The sequence below is a fragment of the Rousettus aegyptiacus genome, unplaced genomic scaffold (genome assembly GCF_014176215.1).
Source record: "Rousettus aegyptiacus isolate mRouAeg1 unplaced genomic scaffold, mRouAeg1.p scaffold_m13_p_17, whole genome shotgun sequence".
Lineage (NCBI taxonomy): Eukaryota > Metazoa > Chordata > Mammalia > Chiroptera > Pteropodidae > Rousettus > Rousettus aegyptiacus.
The window spans coordinates 7,025,931-7,045,689 of NW_023416292.1; the positions used below are offsets into that span (position 1 = coordinate 7,025,931).

The 19,759-nt window shown below is 49.9% G+C and overlaps 1 protein-coding gene across 1 annotated transcript in view; it reads right to left on the reverse strand.

The window, feature by feature from the left end:
• LAMB3 (laminin subunit beta 3) overlaps nt 1–7,069 on the reverse strand; it is a 36,906-nt gene extending 29,837 nt beyond the window's left edge. The window contains exons 1-4 of the mRNA XM_016158569.2: nt 6,002–7,069; nt 5,338–5,762; nt 3,971–4,035; nt 3,021–3,175 (exon numbers count right to left, since the gene is read on the reverse strand). Coding sequence (XP_016014055.2) covers nt 3,021–3,175; nt 3,971–3,998 — 183 coding nt within the window. The 5' untranslated portion in view covers nt 3,999–4,035; nt 5,338–5,762; nt 6,002–7,069. The remainder of the gene's footprint in view (nt 1–3,020; nt 3,176–3,970; nt 4,036–5,337; nt 5,763–6,001) is intronic.
• Nucleotides 7,070–19,759: the final 12,690 nt, after the last annotated feature.

Sequence of the window (19,759 nt, forward strand, 5' to 3'; positions counted from 1 at the left end):
TATGAACTCAAAAGGGTTGCAACATGAACCCACAGAAGCAAGCCCTCGAGGCCAACAGGATTTAGCCACAGAGACAAAATTAGGCAGAGGAGGTAACATGCCAACAACATGCCCACAGAAAAAGGAGCCATATATACTCTGAGATCAGGAGTCCAGACAATTTTGGAACTGGAAGGAGTACGCGCTGCTCCTGCAACTCCCATTACACTGAGTTCCCACCCCGCCCCCTGGGGAAGGAAAGCATTGCAGAAATGTCCAAGGCCATAAATCCCTATTACACTTGTATTCGTGCCACATCAGTAGGCAGACAGCAGGTGCTGGGCGATGTGGTGCTGAGCTCAGGGCTCGCAATGTCACCCTTGTACAGAAATAGAAAAGAGGCACCAGCCAGTGGCTTTGACTTAAGGAAGGTGTGTATGTGGGGGTGGGCGCTGGCAGACAGGGGCCAGGGGGAGAGGGGCAAGGCCAGAGTCAGTAGGAACGCAGCTTTGCATCACGTGACTCTCATTTCCAGCCGAAGCATCTCTAACTACTCAGAAAACTCAATGCCTATGTGCTTCCATCAGAAGTCTGGGATCCCAGCACATACCCGATTCCTCCCAACAGCTCAAGGGGATAACAAGGGCCACTTCATGGAGTACTGTGAAAATTAATTGAGATAATTTATACAAAACTTTTAGTATGATACCCAGGACACACAGTTGCTATAATATCTAATAATAAAATAAAATAAATAATAATAATAAAATAAAGTTAAAAACTGAAATTAGAACTCAGCTGAGTTAAATCTGGATTTCTCATTTTCATCACCCAGGCACTGCCACTCCCGTGAGGGTTCAGGGTCCCTTCAGTGTGTGTGTTCATTGCTGGCAACCAATGGCCTCTGGGAGGTCAGGCAGACAGCGGGGAGGAAAGGTGAAACCAGGCAAGGCCAGGAGGCGGAAGGTAGGGGGAGAGAAACCGCTTCTCAGAAGTCAGCTCATTCCCAAAGGAAGCCAGAGCAAGGAGCGACCCTAAAGATCATTTCATCTAACACTCACTCATGGATAGGAAAGCAAGACTTGGAGAGGGGTGACACGTGGCCCACAATCTCACCACAAGTGGCAGACCTGGGGCTCCACCCTGCACTCAAGATGCCCTAACTTCTACTCTTTCCAAGAGGATCCACAGATTTATAGAAAAGAAAGAAAGAGTCAATACTTCTCGACTTTCACAGCAGCAAGATAGCAGAGATTTATCCATCCCTGGGGTTGCAAAAGTCTAGACTTCTCTTTTGCAAGCACCTTGTTTCGCTGGGGAAAAGGGGGTGGCTTGAAAGCAGGGAAGGCAGTTAGCTTTCCAGGGGCATCAGAGAGAAGCAGAGGGCAAGCCAAGGTGAAGCCCAAAGCCCCAGGTCTAGAGGGGGGGAGGCGGTCCAGGCAGAGCTGGGGCCAAGGAGCGCTTCAGCACAAAAGCCTCAGATGGCTCCTTGCTTCGTCTCCCAGAAGGCAGGTCAGCCTAAGGAAGGGAATCAGAGGCCTCCCTGAAATCTTTAGACATGGCTTAGTGGCACAAGATTTGAGTGTGTGTGGTAAAATGCAGCTAAAATCATGCTACTGTCCAGAAAAAAATTCCATACTGCCAGGCCCCTGATGCCTGTGGAGTAACCTGGGCCCACAGGGAGGACTCGTCCGATGCTGGCCATCTTACCCAACACGGTCAGACGGGCTTTCCCACATCCAAGTGAGCGAGATGCAGAAACCACAGACACCTCTGCTCTCAGTACCCCTGAGCCATGACCCAGTACAACCTGTGATTAAAAGTTGCCAAGAGGACACTGGGGACAGTGAGCCTCAGAGGCAGTATCAGGTACATAACCAAGGTCCTGAGGACAAGGACAGTCTGTAAAGAGGAAACCACAGATAACCCAAGTCTCCTTCATACCAATCAATCTCTCTTCCTCCTTGCTCTCTCTGTCTCTCTTTTTTTTCCCCAAAGGCTATGGAAATTCAGGGCAAACCACCCCCTCATCCATTCCTCTGTCTAAACCTGTATTTTGAGAGTAGAAAAATGATCTAATGAAACAGGCATCTGGGAAACAAGGAAACACAGAGATTTCAACCTCGGTGAACACAAGGAGCAAAGAAAGACTCCAACTTTGCTGAAGAGAAAAGAAAAGAAAACCAAAGTTCCTACTAAAAAGCTCCAGAGGCAATGGATTAAAAAAAAAATCACAAGTTCTGAACAAATCGGTTGCCTACATAAGCAATGTTAATTCACAGAGCTTGAAGGGTTCGAATTCCTGGATTCGCTTAGCTCATTTTCTTAATTACCAACTGAGTCTCTGAACCTCTTCCCTAACCTCAAGTCACTTCCTTGTTTATTTAACTGATCTATGTCCTTTAACAACAGTTTGAATGTTTTTCTCTTTGCCTGGGGTGATAAAACATATGGCCCAAGGAGACAGAGAAGTGAATAAGATGCCTCTTCATGCAGCATAATTGCAAAACACAGAAAGTAAACTCGAGCTTACGATCATGTATTCTACTAGCTCTGTCCACACCCACAGCCCAGCGCTGGCTAGAGATGGTGGCAACAGAGTGACCGAGGCGCAGCTCGGTTCATCTCACGGCAAGACACGCATCCCAGCACCTGTGCTCTGCCACGCTTGACTTTGTCCACCAAAGATGGCACATTAGATTCTATGTACGAAAGATCAATATTGAACTGATTGTCTATCCCCAAGACTTGAAACACTATCCTGTCCGTGCCCGAGGGCTGGAAAAACACTCCAGGTTTATGGAACAGAAGAGAGAAAAGATTTCGGCTAATTCTGAGTACCTTTTCTCTTGCTCAGCCTTATACTTTTCCTGCAAACCCCTCCTGCCCACCCCCGCCCCCACCCCCGCCCCAACCACCACAGTGCATGGGGCTGGGCCTACACCAAGTATACTCTAAAGATTCAGTGAACAATGGCAGGCTCACCCACCCCACCCACTTCACCTTCCTCCAGCCCTGGGGGTCATGGAGCTAGGGCCTACCTCGCCATACTGGGTGCAGTAGGTCTCAGGCCTGGTCAGTCCACAGGTGGATGAAGCTCGGAGAAACCGGGTCCTCCCAATGAGCAGGTCTCCAACAGGTGGATAGCAGGCCCCACGGGAACAGGCTTGCTGGGCATACAGGAGGCGGGCCAGGACTGAAATCACAGGGGTGCTGGGGTTCAGCCCAGAGAGAAGAGGGTCCAGCTGGCCGCCCCAGCATCCCCCAGGGAAGGAGACAGCGACAAGGTGAGACCCACTCTTTCACTCCTGCTCCCACTCACTACTGTTGGTCATGATTGCGATCCTGAGGCTTTTAGGTAAAAAAGCTGATTTCTTATTCTGTAGCTCCCAACTTAAAAAAACAAAACAAAACAAAACAAAAACAAGGAGGCGTGAAACACTGGCAACCCAAAACCTGAAATGTGGGGCATCCGTATGTGGCTTTTAGAATCACGCTTCAGGCACACGCGTGGCCACTAGGACACGGCCCGCGACGCTCCTCGCCTGCGGCGTGGCCTCTGTCACAGCCCAGAGGGGGGCTGGCCGCCGGCCGTCCATGAAACACTGGGAGAGACCTGCATTCTGCTCCTCGGTCAGCAAGGTCGACCCCACTGCACCGTGTGAGCGCCCCGCCACCACGCGCTGGGATGTCACCCCTCAAGCCCCGGTGGCTCTGCAGCCCGCACTGGAGAGAGCGCTCGGGGGCCATGGATCTCTCTCGGGTAGGAGGAAGATAACCTGGGAGCCTCCAAAGAGGGACGGAAAATCACCTTCCCCAAAAGCCTAAAGGAGCAGAGCCACCTCACAGGTGCGGCCACCAGACAAGCATTCCAAACCCGAGGACTATGAGTGACAGGTAACGCTCGCAGTTTGGTTAACTGTCCCCCTACCCGTAGCTGTCGGCTTCCTGCCATACACCAGGGCTTGGAAGGATGGGAAGGGGCACTCACCAAAGCACAGGAGGAGGAGCGGCCTCATCTTCAGCCAGTGGGGTGATCCCCAGAGAGGACCTCACCTGGAACAGAGCAAAGCAGCCTGGGTAAAATGGCGCAAACCGCTAGGGCACCCCTTTTCCATTTCTGGACTCATGTTTTTTCAGACTTTACCTCGGGACTTGACCTGGGACACCTCTGAGCAGTAGGTGCATTTCTAGACAAAAATTCGGAAAATGCCAGAGCCTTGGACTCCTATCCCAACTGGCATGTGACTCACAGGTGCCCGGGGAAAATGTCATCTTCTCCCAGCCTTCAGCTTCCTCCTCTGAAATGGCAGGGAAGAGGCTCGGCCGGCCCTGTCCCCCGAAGTCATAAAGACAACATGGGGAGAAGGAAACGGCTGGCACTTTGCAGGGGAGGAACTGCAGAGAGGTCTGAAACCTTTCTGCTGCCCAAGAAGGAGGACTGGCCTTTCTCGGGGCCCGGCCCGGCCTGCGGGCCCAAAGCTGAGTGGGTCAAAGTGGCTGAGGGTCTGGAGGCGCGCCTTCTTCTGCCATTGGCACAATCTCCAATACCACTAAGGGCCGCCAGCTGTGGTGGTCACAACTCCGGGCAAAGCAAGCAGCTGGAATGTGATAGGCAGAAAAGCCTGTCTGGTACTATTTAAAAAAGTGAGGATTTTACCAGAACTGGAAGCAACCCAAAATATTTCTAATTATGGATGAGCTGGGGCTGTGCAGGAGGAGTGGGGCTGGGAGGCCACAGAGCAGGGATTCTGAAGGAGGCTGGCTACGGGTTCTCAAGAGCAGGCCTTCCCTCCTCTGCCTGGAATTGGATGCTCGCTCTGCTCCAGTGCCAGCCAGAAACTCCTTCGGCTGGGGTGCGGGGATGTGCAGCTGGCAACGTTAGGGCAGAGAGGGAACTGGGGCTCTCCTGGGATCTCTAAACTATACGTCCTCATGTTCTGAAATCATTCTTTCCAATCAACTCCCAAAAGAGTCAGGGGCCTAGAGAGGAGACAGGCGACCTGAGGTCATACGGCTAATCCCGTCCTAAGAGGGAGACCTGTCTTATTTTCCGGTTTTCCTCCTCTCCCACCACCGGAACTAGGGACTCTGAGCTCAGGCCTGGCCCGCCAACCCCTCCCGCTGCTCTTTGTGCTCAGCCCTGGAGCTGAGCCTGCTTCTTCCAAGTCACCGAGATGCTTATCAGACGTGAAAAAGCAATCCAAATGTGGGCAGACGTTTAGCCTTTGCAGGTGACTCGCTCAGGTGAGCTCCCAGGAAGAGGAAGAATTAGGCCTGCAACCAGGCCCCAGACTCCCAGAGCTCGCCCTTCTCCCCGCCCAGCCCCCACCGGGCAGGAGAAGGCAGGTAACATACCTGGCTCAGTGCTGCCTCTGTTTTTCCTCCAGGTAGCTTCTTTGAGAGCACCCCCTGAATGTGGGGGTCTCCTCTCCTGGCTCCCAGTTTTTAAACAACGACCTCACCTCTGGAGACTCCCACTGCAGGGCGGGCCTCAGGAATCTGGCAGCCGGCACGCCCATCTGCCGTCACCGCACCCCCCAGCCCAGGGCAGGACTGGGCAAGTGGGTCCCCGCGGCCTCACTGCGAGCCTCGCTGTGCCCGCCTGTGGGAGCCCTGGGGGATGGAGTGGAGCACTGCAAACTGAAAGCGCCAGGCTAATGTTCATGACCATTCCAGACCAGGATTCAGGGGGCGGGAAGGGCACGGGCATCTGTGACCGCGCTGTGCTCGCTGTTCTCCCAGGACCTGTAGGACCAGCTTCGTCTTGTGCCTGGACCACCCTGGACAGAAGACCAGGCAGAGGACACAAAGATCAGGGCTCGAATGTAGGGTGGTAGAGCCCCGGGGCTGTCACCGAGCTGGAAGGTGAGAAGACCGAACCTCCAGGACCCTGAAAAGCCCCAGACCTTCCCCTCCCCCTGGGGAAAACAAACACAGTGGAAAATCCCTACTTCTCAGGGAATTTGGAGGAGCCTTAAAAGGCTACAGTTCATCAGGAAGGGGTCAAAGCCCAACTCACCCAAAGAAAGCTTAAGAGGAATGAGCAGGAATCAAGTGTAAATGCCTCCCCTCCGGCTCCCTCCCTGGGCTGGCAGGAAGCCCTGGGACAGGTAACCCGTGAGTCACTGCCCCCAGCTCAGGAGGGCTGGTCTTCTAGCCTCGCCCTCCCTGGGCAGGAATGCCTGCCCACAGGGCCAGAAAACAGACCTGACCTCAAGCGGTGGAAGGCAAAGCCGAAGCATAACTGGACCAACTTGCCTTGGCCCGCTGCCAGGCCTGGGAACATAGCTTCCTCTGTGGGACCCTGGGTGGGCTCCTGGCTCGGGACTTACCAGGCTGAGAGCCACTGTAAATGGCAGTAAGAGGCAAGGTGGGCAGGCTGGCCTCAAAGGACAGTCTTCCCCAGGTGAGGGTCAGAGGGCTTTAGAGAGATCTGGAAGGTCACCTAGTTCATACCTTGGCCCTGGAGCGCCTGCACTGCCATTGTTTGGGGACACTATTGCCTCAAAGTTTCTATGTAACTGGGACTCTTAACTAGCCATTCCAGCCGGTCAGCCTCTCCTAAGCAGAAAGTTCTCTACACGAAAAAGGTTAAGTCCCAGAAATTGATTTGAGAACTCTGAAGGAGAAAATACAGAATTTTGCAGATTAAGCTGGGTACTTCGAACCCTCAGTTTCTAATTTAGCCCAAGAAATTTAGATGGGCGGGAGAAATATTATAATTAGCAGATGGACAATAAGTTGTTTAGATGCATAGTGGAAATGCCAGTAAATGTTCGGGTCTTGACCCCTGTGAGCATTCCAGTGAAATCTGGCTTAACTCAATACGCTGGAGCCAGTGCAAGCAGCTTCCCTTCCTGAGCTCTGTCTCTGCAGCAGAACACAGGCCGACCCCCATCCAGTGCCCAGAAAGGCCGCTGAAGCCACCTCCAGGTTTCTTTCTCTCCACTTCTCCAATTCCCTAAACTCAAGCCTTCCAGGAAGCTTTCAGCCGCTTGCAGCTGCCCGTGCTCTGCCCACCACCAGGAAAGAGGATGTGACAAAGAACTCAGCTCATTAATAGGTAACTCAGCAGAAGAGCAGGTGTTGCAATCCCAGATGTCCAGCAGAGGTGCTGCCCAGGTGCTGGAGGAGGGGGGGACGGGGGGGGGGAGGGTGGATAGGCCTCACCTTTAAATCCCCCTCCTACTCCCTCAGGAGCGCTGGTAAATTAGCCTTTGGAGTCCCAGACATCACAGGCTGGGGCAGGTCCAGGGAGTGGTTTGACTTCACAGGAGGGAAATGGCAATTGCTCTGTTTGGGCCCCCCACACACTCCTGGCCAAATCCAAGGTGTTGTTTCTGCAGAATTCAAGAGTAGCCCAGTCCTTAGGGACACTGAGCACTCCCCGGTGCAGATCTAGCCCCTCCCCCACCCAAGGACTGCAGGGCCCCCCAACGCAAGCTTTGAACTTCAGAACCCATTATGTTCACATACAAGTAGTCTAAAACACAGCCCAGGGCTGGGTTAGGACCCAGCCAGGGCTACAGGGGACGCAAGGGCACCACTCCCACACTGAAGCTTCTCCTCTGGGCACCCCTCCCTCTCTCCCCGCCTCCCCCTGCCCTGTTTCAGAGCCCTCAGCCCTCAGTGCCCCCCGCCCACACGCACACTCATTTGAACTCACCCTCAGGAAAGTGGCTGCCAAGTCAACCGTGACTCCTGTTTCCCTCACACCCGCACCAGCTTACCAGGCGATTCCGTTAGCTCCCCTTCCGAAGGCGGCCAGGGCCACTTCTACTGCCCTGGCCTGAGGCTCTCTTCCCCAGACTTCTGCAGTAGCCTCCCACCAGGTCACAGCCTCCCTTGCTCAGAACCCAGCACCGGTTCCCCATTGCAGTCAAGGTCAAAGCCAAAGCCCTTACAGGGGCCCCGAATGATGCAACCCCTCCAAGACTTCTCGACATGACCACTGCCATCCCTCACTCCTTCCACTCCAGCCAGGTGGTGACCTTGCTGCGCCTCCGGATTACCACCAGGCCGCTCCTGTCTGAGGGCGCCGCCCTCGCTGTTCTCTCCGCCTGGACCACCCTGAGGTCTGCGAGGCTCTCTCTCACCTCTTTTCAGTCTTTGTTCAAATGCTACCTTCTCAATGAGGCTGACTCCGACCATGCTCTTCGAAATGGCAACCAACCTCCCTGACCCATCCTTATCCCCGACCCCGGCACTCCCCCGCCCACCTACCCTACATTATTGTTGGGTTGGGTTGGGTTTGGGTTTGCTTGCAATACTTACCTCCTTCTAACTACATAACCTACCTATTACCATATTTATTTTGTCTTTCACACCAGAACAAAATGTCCGAGAAGGTAAAGATTTTTGTCCATTTCGTTCACTACTGTGTTCCAAGTTCCAAGAAATAGTGCCTGGCACATAATAGGTGCTCAATATTTGTGGAAGAAATAGATTCACACTGAAATATAATTAATTGCTACCATTTAATGAGTCTCCATGCCCTTGGAGGTGTAGTTACAGTCTCAGAGGGCATAGTCTGAACTGTTGGTCACCAGAATGGACAGCTCACATTACAAAGACGGCACCATGTTGACGTGGGCAGGCTTCTTCTCTGCTTGCCAATCAGTCTTTCTTGGTACTGTCTCTGAGCGGGCATGAGAGCAGCACCGGAAGCTACTGTCCCCATTATCCGTCTCCCAGGCTTAAACCACCCAGCTGCCAGAGAGAGCCACCAAGATCAGATCAATGACAGATCAAAGGGTAGGGAGCAAGGGAAGGAGAGAAGGGGAAAGAAAAGGAGAGACGTAGTTGAGAAGGATTAGAGAGGCTGGTCCAGGCTGGGAACGCAGATACTCAGGTGCTGGAGGAAGGGGCGCCAGGTGACTAAGGCTTGGGCATCGCCTGAATGCAGTGAGTCATGGCTGAGTCCTTGTCTGTGGGACAGGGTGGGCTCAGGAGTGGCCTTAGGATGAGCCATGTGACTCAAGCTGGTGTGGTCCCTCCACTGCAGCACAACTGTTCAGCGGCCCAGACGATCAGTCACTCTTCTGTGTGTCTCCCCAAGAACCAGAGAGAAAGTACGTCTGTTCTGTTACTGAGCAGACAGGAACCCAGCCTCAGGCTGAGGCCAGCAAGAAGCGGAACAGAAGCCTGGGCTGCCTGTCACGGGGTGACTCTATTCCATACCCTTTTATCTACCCACCCCCACTCACGCCTCCACAACCTGAACGTCTGCCCAACGGACAGCTGTGCGCACTGGCCTGGGCTGAGGTCTGGGAGAACCGGGCGGCCAGCCTAAGTTAACTGCATTTCACCAAGTGCTTGCGGCATGCCAGGCACTGTGCTAAGCCCTTCATATGTATGAACTCACTTAACAGCCACCACCTCTCTGTTGGCGTAGACACTTAATTATCCTTCCTTTGCTGACGAAGCAAATGAGGTGCATTTTCAGTAACTCGGTCCCAGCTGGTAAGCGATCATTTGAACCCAGACCAGTCTGCGCTGGCACTCCTGTTCTTAACTGCTACTTACAGCCAAAGATTACCCAAACTCCACCCTCGGCAATCCTTGACCAGAGTCCACTAGACTCTGAATGTCGCGTTTCCCAAACCTAATCAAGACCCAGTATCTAAAGTAATGACTCTTTGAGCCCTTGTTCCAACTCTTGGAGCACCGATGTTGACTGACGGCTCTCAGGGAGAATCCGATGCTGTAGAAACATCCAGAACAGGCATCATGGGTGTTTTTTTGTTTGTGTTCCATATCAATGGCGTCTCTCGCACGGGCATAGATAGAGAAGGTTCTGGCCTCCAGATTCCCTGTCTCAGGGGCTCCAGTAAGCACCAGCGGGGTTCCCCCTCGCACAGACAGGAAACTGCTCTGAGTGAGGAGGGAGCGCCCTAGAAGGAGTGGCAAGACAGAGAAGGTGACAGAACAAACATCGCGGTGAGCTGACGAGATCATACAAAGGGCATGACGGCAGGATGACACAACTTCCCCCCCGCCACGGGGAGGAAGGGGATCCCCTCCACTGAGGTCAGCCTCCTGGGCCACTGGCAGGGCGGAAGGCTCGGCTTATTCTGTTCTACCTCCCAGGGCACATCCTTAAATGTCCCGCCCCTATCCTCCCGCGGGTACAGCCCAGTGCAGTTTGCAGCTTGGTGGAGTTGAATGCTGCCTCCTGGCTGGCTGGCTCCCAGAAGAGGGAGTAATATATTTACATTTCTGCCACTGTCACTGCCCTTGCAAATTCCCTGCCTTGCGCTGGCAGACAGGCCAGCTCATGACCAGGCCACGCCTCCACCTGACCACGCCCCCTCCTCCACCCCAGCCACCTCTACCCTTACCGCCCAGCCAGTGCCCTCTAGGAATTAGGCTCTGGGGACCTAAGTCCAACCTCTGTGACTTTTGGCCACAGATTTGCAATGTGGAACTGGCCATGTGGCTATGGCCGAGCCTCACCTGAGAGAAGAAAGACACTTGAAAGGGGCAACATGCAGCTGCGCCGCAGGTCAGCGGTGTCTGGGGAAGGGAGACGCCAAGGAACGGCTAAGAGGATTGTTGGGCATTTGCATCATGAGATCTGCTCCCCAGGGTAGCAGAGGGCTGCCCCATGGGGCTTCAAAATTCTAATTATGATCCCTGAAACAGCCATTAGAGAGAAAAACTACATTTCCTAATGTTCAGGTTTGTGGCTAAGGGCTGAATATGGAGAATGAGCATCTGCGGTTTGAGAAGGAAAGGAATATGGGGGAAGAGGGTCTGTCTTCATGTCTGGAATCGCAGCCACCTAAAGGCTTCACCGCACCTCCCTGCAGTGCCCATGGCCGCATGGGCTCTGTATATGGACTCGAACAATCCTTTAAATCCTAGACAGAGCTCTGACTCTTCTACTCAGTAGAAGAATAAACTTGGGCAAGCCCCTCTCTGGGCCTCAGTTTCATCAGTATATAAAGGTGTTGGATTTTACTGGTCCTCCATCCAGGCTGCCCCTCAGAATTACGCACAGAACTTATAAAATCATATCCTTATGCCAGACCCCACTCAGAGATTTCACTGGCTTTCAGAGGGGTCAGTATTTTTCACGCTCCCCTGAGGCCCCCTCCAGCTCGAGGATGCTCTGCTCTCAGGGGCTGGTGGTTTAGGACATCAGAGTGTGAGAGGTGACATTGCGAGTCTGGTTCTGCACGCACCGGCCGTGACTCTGGACAACCAAAGCAACGTGCCTCCAGTCGGATGGTACCGATCTACCTCATGGATCCTTGTGGAGAGGAAAGGGAACAACGCACGTATAACGCTCAGCAAAGTACCTGGCAAGGTGTGTGCTCTATGAAGGGTGCCTGTCCCCACATGTGCATCACACGCAGGCTCGGGGCTACGATCAGCAGTTTTCGCAGTTGTACTTAACAAAAAGCAAATGTCACTCCCATGCAGATGCTTCGTAGTTCACTTACAGGGTGGTGAGTGGCAGGGCTGCTCCCCTCATTCTCCCCAGGCGCCCCAGGCCCCAGCCCGAGGATCTGTGGTTAGTGCATTCTGCTATGTTCCATGAGGCTGCAAACTCCCTGGAAGCCATGACCTGGACCAGAAGGGAAGACGGGGCACTCAGGGGGCAAACCGAGCTGAACCTCCCAAGCAGGGTGACGCTTCTGGCCTTTCTGAACCGGTAAGGACAGAAGGTGGGGGTGGGGGATGTTTACAAACAGAGGACAGAGGGCAGAGGAGCAAGCATAAGCAGGACATTGTTTTATGGCCTTCGAGACTTAGTAAAGCCAGAGTCCAACACCCGATAAGGACAGGCTTCAAGGCCAGTGGGGACAGCAGGTTCATTACTTAGCTTGGGGCAGTCACCCAGCAAGTCTGAGGCTGTAGAGAAAAGGCGCTGTCTTTCCCCGGGTCCTCTGCTTACACAGACCAAGGTCTGGTCAATATCCCATCAGACAAGGTGTGGAGTCCTTATCTAATCTGATTCCTCCCCCCCCCCTTAAAACATCATTCAAAACTGACCACATTCTGATCTAAAATACCGATAAAGAGGTTTTAATAACCTGGGGGAATGTTTATGAGATACGGTTTACAAGGGGGGCAGGGGGAAGGGGAAATAAGAAACCAAATGTGCATGAAATCTACTCTAAAGAAAAAAATACTCAAAGGAAGACAGGGACAGAATATCACAACGACATGTCGTTATTTCCCATCTCTTTATACTTTTCTGTATGCTCTCATCTTCCACAATGAGCATCCCTTACTAGGATGATTAATAAAAATAAAGTAAAAAGTTCCGGGGGAGGAGAGTGACTTTTCTCCACCACTTAGCCATTCCCCTGTGTCTCCCTTCCCCAGACACCCCCGACCTGAGGCGTGGCTGCGTGCTGCCCCTTTCGAGTCTTTCTTCTCTCAGGTGAGGCTTGAGATTAATAACCTATAAGCTATTAATCCTTCCTCCCTTTGCGCCTTCCTTTGCCCTGAACCCCTTCCACTGTACCCACAGACTGCCCAAGAGCTTGCTATGAGTTTCTAAATCATTGCAGATTTTGTAAGCTATAGTTCCTCCTTCTTAAAAAGTACAGTATTGCCTCTTTGGGGCTGTTAGATTTCTTTCGTCAAGAAAGCACTTAGCACAGTTTCTCAATAAATGTACGTGCTAATAAACGCATGAGGAAGGAAAGACCAGGAGGGAGAGAGAGCAGAAAATGTACAAGGAACCACCAGAACCTTATCTTCTTGCTCGTATGTCTTAAGGCAAACCAAAAAGAAACAACAGTCAATTTTCATTTACCTATATTTTGAGGGAAAAGAAGTGAGGTATAAGTAAAATTTTTATCCTCACCCAAATCTGCCTCACCCATGCAACTGTCCTAGGATAATGCCACCTAATTCTGAACTGTCCCATTGCTCACTCAGAAATTTGTATACCCAGCAAACCAATAGTGTTCAAGTTCAAATACGCATCTGTGTTCATGACTGTGACAGGTGGCCTCTCTATCTCATGTGTGCACTTGTCTCCAACAAGAGACCACACAACTTTCTCCTTGTAGCTAGGATTGTCAGATAAAACACAGGGATCCCAGCTAAATGTGAATCTCGAATAAACAAGGAATACCTTGTTAGTATAAGCAGACCCCAAATATTGCATGGAGTGCATTTATATTAAAATCACATTCCTCATTTATCCGAGATTCTAATTTTACTGGGCTCCTTGTGTTTTTATGTGCTAAATCTGCCAACCTTACACGTATGTGTTCAACCATCCCCATGACTTCCAGACTTTTCCTAACCTAGTCATCTTCCTCCAGAAATTCCGCCACCTGCCAATAATCTTCCTAAAATATGAATGCTTAGAGGTGAACACAAGTCTCCTGGTGTCCCGATGCCTGACATCCTGGTGGCATCCCCTGAGCATGGGTTGCTTTATTAAAAACCACTCCAGGTGAAGGACTGAGATCTGAACTATCAGTGCAGAGCTCGACCTAATTCTCTCCACCATCTGGAGACCACACGTACGCTTCCCTGGGCATTATAGGCTATATTTACTCTAAATACTGCTCCAGAAAGAAATAGGTACGTATTGCCATGAAAGGACAGAAGGGGACAATATTTTTCCATCTCTTGCTCTGCATGAGGCACCATTCTAAACACTGTATCTTCCGTATCTCATTTAAGTATCATAGCAGCCCTTTAAGATGCCTCTTTGAAGGAGATATTATTCCCCTTTTTTATACTCTCAGCATTGTTAAGTAGCCTGTACAAGGTGACAGAGTGTTATGGACGGAATGTGCCCTCCAAATTCATTTGTTGAAGCCCTAACCCCACTGTGATGGTATCAGGAGGTGGGGGCCTTGGACGATAATTAGGTTTAAATGAGGTCATGTGGGTGGAGTCCCCGTAATGAGATCAGTGCCCTTATAAGAAGAGAAAGAGACACCAGAGGGCACAGCAAGTGCGAAGCTGTCTGCAGGCCAGGAAGCAGACTCTCGCCAGGAACCCAGTCGGCTGGCATCTGGATCTTAGATTCCCAGCCTCCAGAATTATGAGCGATCAATGTCTGTTGCTTAAGCCACAGTGTCTTAAGTCTGTGGTATTGTGTTACAGGAGCCTGAAGTGATAGAGACACAGAACTATTGTTTTAGTCAAGTTAGGCTAGGCTAAGCTGCAGTATTAAATTAACCCCCAAATCTTAGTAGCCGAACAAAACAAATGTTTATTTGTTGCTCGTATAAACAAAAATGCAAGACAGTGGTGATGGGAGAGGTCCTCTGTTCTACAGTCACTCGGGGACTTCTGCCATCTCGTAGCCGCACCGACCAGGACACATGGCCTTAACGGTCACAGCAGCAAGGTTCGAGGTGCGTGAAGGAACTCTCCCCAGTTATTCCACGCTTTGGCTCCAAAGTGACACAGTGACTCTGCTTACAACCCGTTGGCCAGAACTGCTCACAGCACTCCTCAGTAATCTTCCTACATTCCCAGAAGAGGAAAACGAAGCAGGACATAGTGAACGCACAGCACCGTCTGCCACAACTTGTATATGGTGAAACTAGAATGCAAAGGCAGGTCCTTAAGCTTCCAAAGTCCATACTCTTTCCACTATAACATTTGGCCTCCCGAGACTGACAGAATTTGTTCCCCACCAATAGGAAATCTCAGGGGAGGAAAATTTGTAGACTATGACCTCAAAAAAAATAAAGAAAGAAAGAAAAATACTGGTAAGAAGAATGGCCACGGTGAATGTTTCAGATTTACAAAACCTAAAGCATCACAGCGTTGACAGCCTCAGAAACACAGACCTTGAGATCTCTGCAGGTTATACCGAGAGGGCAAACATTTATGAGACATGTATGTCATTCCAGTGTCTAAGAGGAAAACCACTGGTGGGGGAGGGGGCAAATCTTCAAGGAGAAGATTCTCGTAGTTGTAGGGTGACCAATCATTCTAGTTTGCCAGGACTCCCTTCATTTTAACCCTGAAAGTTCCATGTCCCAGGACACCCTTCAGTCCCAAACAAATGCTTAGTCACCTGGTGGTACACTGATACTTTTTCTCCCTCAGGTGGCCCAGTAAACTCTGCATGAAAATGCACAATGGCCTGAGAGAGCGAAGTTGGCTCGGAGTCCAAGAAAAACCTGGATGGAAATAGCACATGAGAACGAAACTCTCCTGCAGGACAGAGCTCGGGAAGTGCTGCGTGAATGCTGGCCCGTCTTCGTAAAGCAGTCCTCTCCATGGACTTGGGGGAAGGAAACAGTACGCTAACACGACTTCTGCTGTAGAGACCCTGCTCCTGCTGCTGCATCGAGCCAAATCACACCACGGACCCATATCGAGCGTGTAGATACATTAATACCTCTGTCTTTTTCTAGTCAAATACTGTTGAAACAGGTTACTCCCACCTGACTTTGTGCTGCTCTTAAAGTAGGCATGCACACACACAGAAGTGCACATACCTTTGCACTTTTACCTATATATTTCGCCCTCAGTTGCCCTAGTGCTCCATTTGCTAAACTGGATTTTGTATGCACTTTGACCTGTACACTCTCCATCTTCTCCAGGTGAAAGTCCAGAGTCCACAGCCAGGCACTTAAGGTCCTGCTGAAAAAAAGAAAAAAAGAAAAAAGAAAAAAAAAAAGCTGCATTGCTGCCCCTAACTCACACGGTCTCCTTCACTTAGGTGTTCTAAAGCAGCCAGGTCATTCCCTTGACCACACTTGGGCATGAGTCATCCGACTCTGTCTACACTACCCTCTCCGCTTCTTGTGTCCTCGGCCAAGTCCTAAATCCCGGAGTCATTTCGGATTCCTGGATTAGTGATAGCTTCTCTACAATTCTCTGTAAATTCTTCCTAAACTCCAGCGGCAGACCTCATCGATACAATTCAGTAAACAATCAGTTCCGTTCTGTTTTGTGAACCCCTCCTATTTCAAATCGACACACTTATGGCTGTTCAACTTTTAGTTACTGTGTGATCTGTCCCCAAACCTGGGCTGCGAACTCTTTGAGGACAGGGACAACTCTCAGCTAGTCTTTTTATCTCCTAATCAAGTACATAACCCAGTTTTTGTACATAATAAGTACTCAATAAATGGATATTGATTCGCTAGTGTGGATCCTTCAAACAAAAAGTGTTTGAAGAATATGATGCCATGAATATTACCCCATAACTCCCTCTCAAGACGACAGAGAGAGAAAATCATCCAGACAAAGAAATGTCTTTTTTCCCCTGAGAACCGGAACCTGAGAAAATTCACAATCGGCTGGCTTTCGAGACTGTGTGTCGCATTCCATTCACCATGGCTGGTGCTTGGGGACAGAAAGGCTGGGAATCAAACTGGTGGTACTTTTGGTATTGGGAACCGCAATATGTCTGGGGTCAAGCCGTGGATCCAGGTCCTCAAGGGATTCAAGACCCGGCTTTTAGAACCCTGAGAGGCAATGACGGGGAGAGGAGGGCGCGAACGAAGAGAGGGTCTTAGGGAGCAAGGCTTCCTAAACGTGTTTTAAGGATTCCTTGTCACTCCCGGGGGATCAGGGAACATATATGGCGAAAGCCCTGTCAGCCCCCGCTTGTCCCTGTGCCCCCTGGCAGTGTTAGGCCCATCCCAACCCTTGACCAGTGAGCACCAGCTAGTACACTAAGAAACCCTTCCCCACAACCAGACAAGGTCTAGGAATATTTGTTCCTTTAAGTCCATTGATTGGGGGTCAAGAGTGTCCTGTTATCCCGCCAGTTGTCCAGGGGAGTTGAACTCGGGTCTGACACCTCCCAGCAAATCAGTCTGCACAGAGATCCTCTTCTATCCTCAGCTTCTGCCTGGTCATCCTCACAGCCTGGGGTTTCTTCTGGTTTTCCTCATCACGTCTCAACAGACCCTCTGACTTTTGACCCAGAAACACAGAAACCTCCAGAACCACTCATTCACAAAACAAATATTTATCGAGTACCCATCTGATGCCAGGAATCTAGCGACCCAGGAATAAAGTCACTGTCCAGGGAGAGCCAACTGTCTCACAGGACACAGACATTAAACACATATGACCAAATAATTTATTAATTATGCAACCAGAGTGACCTCAACTCATTTAGCCACCCAAAAATCACTCTTTCCTCTACTATTCAAAGAACCATAATTCTGAGAATTCTAGGGAGATGTTAAACAGATAATGCAAATTCATTCCAGTTGCTGTCTGTCTTCAAACACGCCTAACTTTCTTTTAACCATTTCTCTACACTGCCCCCAATCTCTCCAGCCTATTTTGGAACCATAATGACTGTGACAAGTCTCCATTCTGAAGAGGTAAGAGGAGAAAGATGGAAAGAACTTGGGTTTTTGACAATGTTACACTACTGAATTAGTCAATCCTGAAAACCCTGTCTGGCGAAATCGTATATCTTTCTTATTGTTAAACCATTTTGAATTATATTTTCTTACTTGTAGCCTAAAGCAACATGATTTATTCATGGGCTCCCAACACCTTAAGCAGATGGGTCAGGATGAGCTGGAAGGACAGCTCTACATACAAAGAATAAGATGCTCACCACCACCACCCCCGCACACACTCCAGCAATGTGACAGAAGGTAGAGCATGTGGGTGCTGAAGCAGATAGGTTTGATGGTTGGAAAATGAATGAGTCCTGTCCGATTTTTTCTATTTCACCAGAATATGAGGCGTGAGGGAAGAAGAGGATATAGCTTGTTTGGGAAGTGGGGAGAAAGTGTGTAAACATACTTTTAGAGAGTAATAAAGATAATTGACTCAAAAAAACATAATAAATTATAACTGACTGCCTGTTTGAGATTTTTCAGAAAATAAACAGTCAGTCTAGTTGGGTAATTTTTCCCAACAATGATAAGCTTTGGGTTTAGATCTATACAGAGCAGACAGCTGATTCCAACCATAGTTGTGTGTTTCTGGGTAAATATGAAAGAAACAGAGACATGCAAGGGAGTATGAGGTGTCTGCAAGGAACTGCTTATGACCATGGACCATTTAACCCAAGCCAGATTCTCCCCATCCTCGTTTGTCCTCCCAGTCTTCGTCAAGTTTATAATAGGTTTTGTCTTGTCATGTCAGCAGCAGCTCCTAGTATGCTGCTTATCTTAGTTTTTGGTTGCCGAATAGCAAATTACCACAAATGTAATAATTTAAAATAAAATCCATTTATTAACTCACACTTCTGTAGTCAGACGTCTGGGCACAACAGCTTAGGATTTCGTAAAGCTGATATCAAGTTGTCTGGTGAGCTGAGTCCTCACCCGGATCTCGGGTTCTTCTTTCAAGCTGATGTAGTTGCAGAATAATTCAGTTCCTTGTTGTAGAAAGCAAAGAAAATCAAGAGATATTTAACAGGTAGAATGACAAATCTCTGGGTTTGTTCACATAGGAGAGGGGGCGGAGAGAGGGGAGTGAAGCATGGCTCCCAGGCTTAGGACCTGAGCGAACAGGTGGACGAGGCAGCCGAGACTTAGAAAGATGGCGGTGCAATTTTATGGGGTAGAAATATTGGATTTGGCCTTAGACATGGTGAGTTTGATATCTGCAAGGTATCCGCAGGCAGGGAGACACGAGACTAGAGCTCAGATTTGCATGTCACCTGCACAGAAGCAGTAACGGAGGCCTTGGGAGTGAACTAAATCGCCCGCAGAGAGCACGCAGAATAAGAAGAGAGGCCCCTGGATCGAGTCCTGAGAAATGCTGACATTCAGGGGTGGGATAAAAAGCAAAAGTGAGAAAAATAACTAAGAATGTCCGTAATAGGGTAGGAGGACAACTGGGAGATTGTGATATCATGGAAGCCAAGGAGAATGTGTCCCTAGAGGAAGAGAGTGGTCAGCAGTTCCCAGGCATGGTATGTGCTGCTTACCATGCTCATAACTGGTCATTATCTGGCTCCTGCCTACTGCAGCCTCCTCCTTTCCTGCCGTCTCCCCAAACCCGTTCTTTACGCTGTAACACTAATCTTGCCTAATTACTCCTGGACCACGCAACGCTTCCTCATGCATCCCCTCTTTTCCTATGCAGCCCTTTCTTATTCCAGGTCTCCCCCAACCCTGAACCTCCACTCCTTCCCAGAGTTACCCGGTGAACTCTATCTATCCTCTAGTACCCTAAGTTACTCACTTATCGTCTCCTCTTAGGCCTTCTTTGACCACCTCCTTCCCAAATTGAATCAATGTTTCTCATCTGTTCTTTTTGCTTACCTGATATGTACTTCCATTATTGTGCTTATCCTAGTATATTGTAATAACTTGTCTAATGTCTTTGTCCTCTACTTGACAATGAGCTTCTTGAGGGCAAGAATAATTTTGTATTCTGCTTTCTATAACTATACTTGACACTATATTGGATACGTGGCTGGCTTCGACAAATATTTTTGGACCTTATTGCTTCCTGTATGTCACCTAGGGAATGCAAATGTCCTGGGCTGGGATAAAGGACCATGGGAACTGCTAACATGGAGTTAAGAGGTAAAGATGATTGAATAATAACAGAATAATAACTGGAACAATAATATTTATTCATCGCTCCATTCGTGCCAGACCACTAAGTCCTTTTTAGTGCTCTAGCTCCTTCAGTCCTCACCACATCCCATTTAATAGGTGCTATCATCACTCTCACTTTACAGACGAGGAAGAGGAAGTGGAGGCCAGAGAAGTCACTTGTCTAAGGTCAGACTCTGGTAAGAGGAGCCAGGACTTAAACAAACCCAAGTCTGTTCAACTCCAGAGCCCTAGGCTCTCAAGTGCAGCTAGCATTTGAACTCGGAAAAAATTTCTTGTGCTGATTC